The sequence below is a fragment of the Pteropus vampyrus genome, unplaced genomic scaffold, assembly GCF_000151845.1.
Source record: "Pteropus vampyrus isolate Shadow unplaced genomic scaffold, Pvam_2.0 Scaffold135, whole genome shotgun sequence".
NCBI lineage: Eukaryota > Metazoa > Chordata > Mammalia > Chiroptera > Pteropodidae > Pteropus > Pteropus vampyrus.
The window spans coordinates 3932246-3936660 of NW_011888916.1; the positions used below are offsets into that span (position 1 = coordinate 3932246).

General features: G+C 32.8%; 1 protein-coding gene across 1 annotated transcript in view; it reads right to left on the reverse strand.

The window, feature by feature from the left end:
• The window catches only part of LOC105297200 (selection and upkeep of intraepithelial T-cells protein 8-like), a 35656-nt gene that overhangs the window by 21635 nt on the left and 9606 nt on the right, over positions 1-4415 (reverse strand). Inside the window, exons 4-5 of the mRNA XM_011367705.2 lie at positions 2012-2067; positions 1684-1794 (exon numbers count right to left, since the gene is read on the reverse strand). Of these exons, the coding sequence (XP_011366007.2) occupies positions 1684-1794; positions 2012-2067 (167 nt within the window). The remainder of the gene's footprint in view (positions 1-1683; positions 1795-2011; positions 2068-4415) is intronic.

Here is a 4415-nt window from a genome sequence, read left to right on the forward strand (position 1 = left end):
AGAGAATTAGCAAAGGAGGAATGCAGGAATTGGGGGCATCACTGACCTAAGAACCATTATCAGAAAAAGCATAGTCATTGTTCCATGCCCACTTAACCTAGATAAGGCTCAGGAAGTGAGTTCAGTAGTTTGTGGGTGGTGGCAGGGCCTAGTAAGATTGGGCTAAGAGGAGTTTCCTAATTCTCACCATCTAATCTGGCATGAAATTAATCTGGCTGGGGGCACTGAAGAGAGTCTCTAGGAAGGAAATCTTCATCAGATTTCTGAGGATTATGAGGATTGTGGGACTGAACAGATGTAGTTGTGGTGACACTGAGTTGGCGAAAGAAAAAAAAAATTGTCTTGGATCCACAGACTCTGAGCGTACTTACACACCTTAGCTTGAATCCCACTGTCAAGGGGATTCTCTATAAGCTAAACAGAGATCATTAAAATGTTTTCCCATATAATACTAAAATATATGTTCTGTGATTTATATCACCTTCCAGAGGAAAATAACCTGAAACAATGAGGTATTTTTTAAAGAAACTCAGTTGGAGTAAAATTATGATCTCAAGTCATTAAAAGACTTTCATGGAAATGACGAAGAAGAGCTACTCATTGTGATATAATTGGTAGATGTCATGTATCAATAGATTAGATTTTCAAAATGAAAAAAAATCCCATGATAACTGCAACAGGCTACCTCATGAGTTAATAACCTCCTCAACCATTAAAGTGTACAGGCAGAAACCTGAAAATAAATACCAGAAAGAAGCATAATTACTAACGCATGAGAATTGGAGCCAAATACATCTGCATTCCAATCTCAGCTCTGTCACTTATGAGCTCTGTCACTTATGAGCTATGTGAACCATCTATAAAATAGCACTGCCTTTTATGATTAATTCACATAAATTCTGTAAATAATTCTTCCGATGCCTAGCATAGGGTAGGCACTGAATAAGTGTATGAATTATATAGGGAAATGAGCACAATGAGTTGTATCTTATCTTTTGACTTATCTCCATTAAATTGTATCTCCAAATTCACATCCCCACCTAGCAGTGTACTCAACTATATGTGATCTATTTTGCTTGGTCATCCATTGAAAAAAAGAGTTGTTCTTAAAAATGTCCAATGTCCATGTACTTGATGGGCCACTGTATCATCTGGTGATATATTCATAAATAAGGGTGATATAGTCATGTATTTTAACCATAAAACCTGAAGAAAGAATCTGGTTGCAAAGGACTTGGTTTCTTGCCTTGAAAATTAATGGCAATCTGTGTAGGCAAGAAGATTATGATCAAGTTAAGTGCATCCTGAGCAAGACACACAGGATTCACCCATTACTAAATTATTTTGAGTAAAGCAGAGGTTGGATCCACTTTATTTTGATTGAATAGACTTGAGAGAGAAAGCACTCCTATAAGGATGCAGAAATAATAACTGTGGGTCTGAGCAGCTCAGGAGACATATATACTGACTCCATTTCTCAAAATATCCTTGTTCTAGGAAGCTCGTAATTGAGACCTGTGAAGTTTAACACTTTTAAAGTGAGAAACAAGACCTAAGATGCCCTATGCAAGGCTTGGTATTGGTAGACAAAGATCATGTGGCTTTGCTGAAGCACCCCATGCGACTAAGGCATCATATTATGAGAGATGCCCTAAATGATTCCACCTTTGTTGCAACTGTTACCTCTTTTGTTGAAGCACTGACAGCAAAAGCCCACAGAAATCAGAAACAATATCACACACAGAAGTGAAATGGAAAATTTCAGCAAAATGGTGACTCCGAAAGACTGGACATCTGAAAGAAAGAGCAGAGCAATTTGAAGTTCAGTAAACCCATGACATGGATTAGGAATTTTACTGCTAATAAAGCAGGATTCCCCTTCAGGTCCTACATTTTCTTTACTTTGTTGTTTTTGGATAAAGGCTAAAGATCAGTAGAATCGTTTTAGTGGCAGGTATAGGGCCTAGGATTGAGCTTGTTTGGGAGATAAAATTTAAACTGAGGCTAGAACAGATTGAAAGAAATCTCTCCCTCTTGTCTCTTACTAATAATATTCCAGTACAAATGCTTCCTAATTATAAACAGTCAAGCAGAATCCCAGACACCATAACTTATGTTGGCAGTTGAGAAACTCAGTGGTTTTAAGAGAGCCTCCAAATTGTCTCTAGCGAGTGTAAAGATAATGGAGCCAAAATAATAAGATAATGGAGACAGATAGATCTTTCTTTTCTTTTATGGTTTGCATTTTTGATAATTTCTTTCTAATACTAGAATTACACAGTATATTCCATCAAAAGTGTTTGTTTCAGTTTTAGCATTTAACTTCTAACCCATATGAAATTTATTTCTGTATATAGTTATATGCATGAGTTTTTTCTTCTTGCTGTGTAGTCAATTAGTCCAACATCTCACAGGAACTGTTTCATCTTTTTAAAAATGCACTCAAATTCATACATTATAATTTTTTACACACTGTTTCTTTATGATCTGGATCTCTTTCTACCTTTCCTAATTTTTATTATTGTTACAATGGCCTATTCTTGTGATAATAAATAACATTCTGTGATCATGAATTATCACAAGTTATTTAACTTTCATCATTCATAATCACTTTCTTCATTTAAAGACATTCTAAACAGAAATCCTTTGGAAGCCTTTTTAAAAAAAGGTTGAATAAGGTAATTTTGAAGTTAGTATGGAAGAATGAATATCTGCAAATGGTAGAAAAAAAGTTTAAATAAATAATGAGGTAGAATATCTTTTATCAGATAAAAAACTAACTACAATAAAGTGATCATATTGATTTTGGATTATTTTTATCTTCATGGACATAAATATTCCCATTCAAAACAAAGTATTCCTCCACAAATATTTATGTCCTTTTGAGGTCTTTTAGACAGAATATGTATTGTTTTTCAAATAGGTTCTGTATCTGCCTTGTGACTCTGTATTTTGTGGCTAATGTCAAGCACTTGCTATTTTTCCCCAGATTTTTCCTGAGATTTTTTACTTCTTATTATTATATCTCTGTTCTAGTTTATAACTAAGAAAATATCTTAAATATTTGAATTTTGGTTGCATATATGCCTGTCCCATATATTTGGTACTTTTGAATGTTAGCAACATTTTTTAGATAGCTTTTCAAAAAAAAAAACAAAGTGTACCGTGCAGTGTTTTTGCAGATTTCATGTTTACTTTATGTCAAATTTTTAACCTATGTTAATATTTATGAATTCAATGAAGGTGTGAGAGCTTTATTTATTACTTAGGATGTGAAAAATTATAACAATATTGCTCATATAGTCCACGAAAGCCTTTTTCTTTAAAATGTATTAATTATGATATAATCCAATTTTAGATATTATTTCTTTAATTCTATCTGATATGGCTTTTTTTCTCAAATATTATGCTTATTTTATATTCTATCCAATTTGAATCTATCTGAAACTAATATTTGAGTTTATCTAATAATTTTTATTATGCTTGCTTCAGCAGCACATATACTAATAATTTTTATTGATTTGCAATGATAAGAAAGATTAAAATGCAGATTATTTTCATCATTGATAAAAGAGTGAAATCAAAACAAATACTTATAAATATTGCTTTCTGACTGTTGTGTCTATTTGTTTTTTCCTACTTCTATCCTTATTCCTTCTCAGATACTTTGCAGATTTCTCTTAATCATCTAAAGGACATCTAAAAGGTGAATGCTCCAAAATTTAGTTCTAGGGAATGATTTTTAATTTTTTCTATCTATTCTCACTCCTTTTGTGATTTTGTTCAGTTTCATTGTTTTAAATATGCTTCATAGGTTGAATTCACATTATGTCTCAAGCTTGGTTTTGTCCACCGAACTTTAAACTCATATCTAACTTCTAGTCAACATTTTCATTTGCAAGTCTTATAGGCATGGTCTTATCGCTAAAATACGCTCATCTCACAAACTTCCTCATCTCGGTAGATGAAAACATATCTTTCACAACTTGGGTCCCTAACCTTGGAATAATTCTTTATTCCCCTTTCTCTTTCATTACGTAGTCAATCAGTAAATCTCTTCAGCACTTTATTTAAAATATTTACAGAATCTTACCAACTCTTAGCATCTTTTCTGCTATATTTGTTTCCCAGATCATTGTTACAGACTCCTATCTGATCAAGGCAATGTTCATTTTTAAAAAATCTTTTTAAAAATATTTTTTATTTTTCAGTTATAGTTGGCATACATTATATTAGTTTCAGGTGTACAACACAGTGATTAGACATCTATGTAACTCACAAAGTGATGACTCCAATACATCTAGTTATCACAATATTACTGACCATATTCCTTATACTATACTTTATATACATGACTATTTTATAGCTACCAATTTGTACTTCTTAATCACTTCCCCCTTTCTCACCACTCCCCC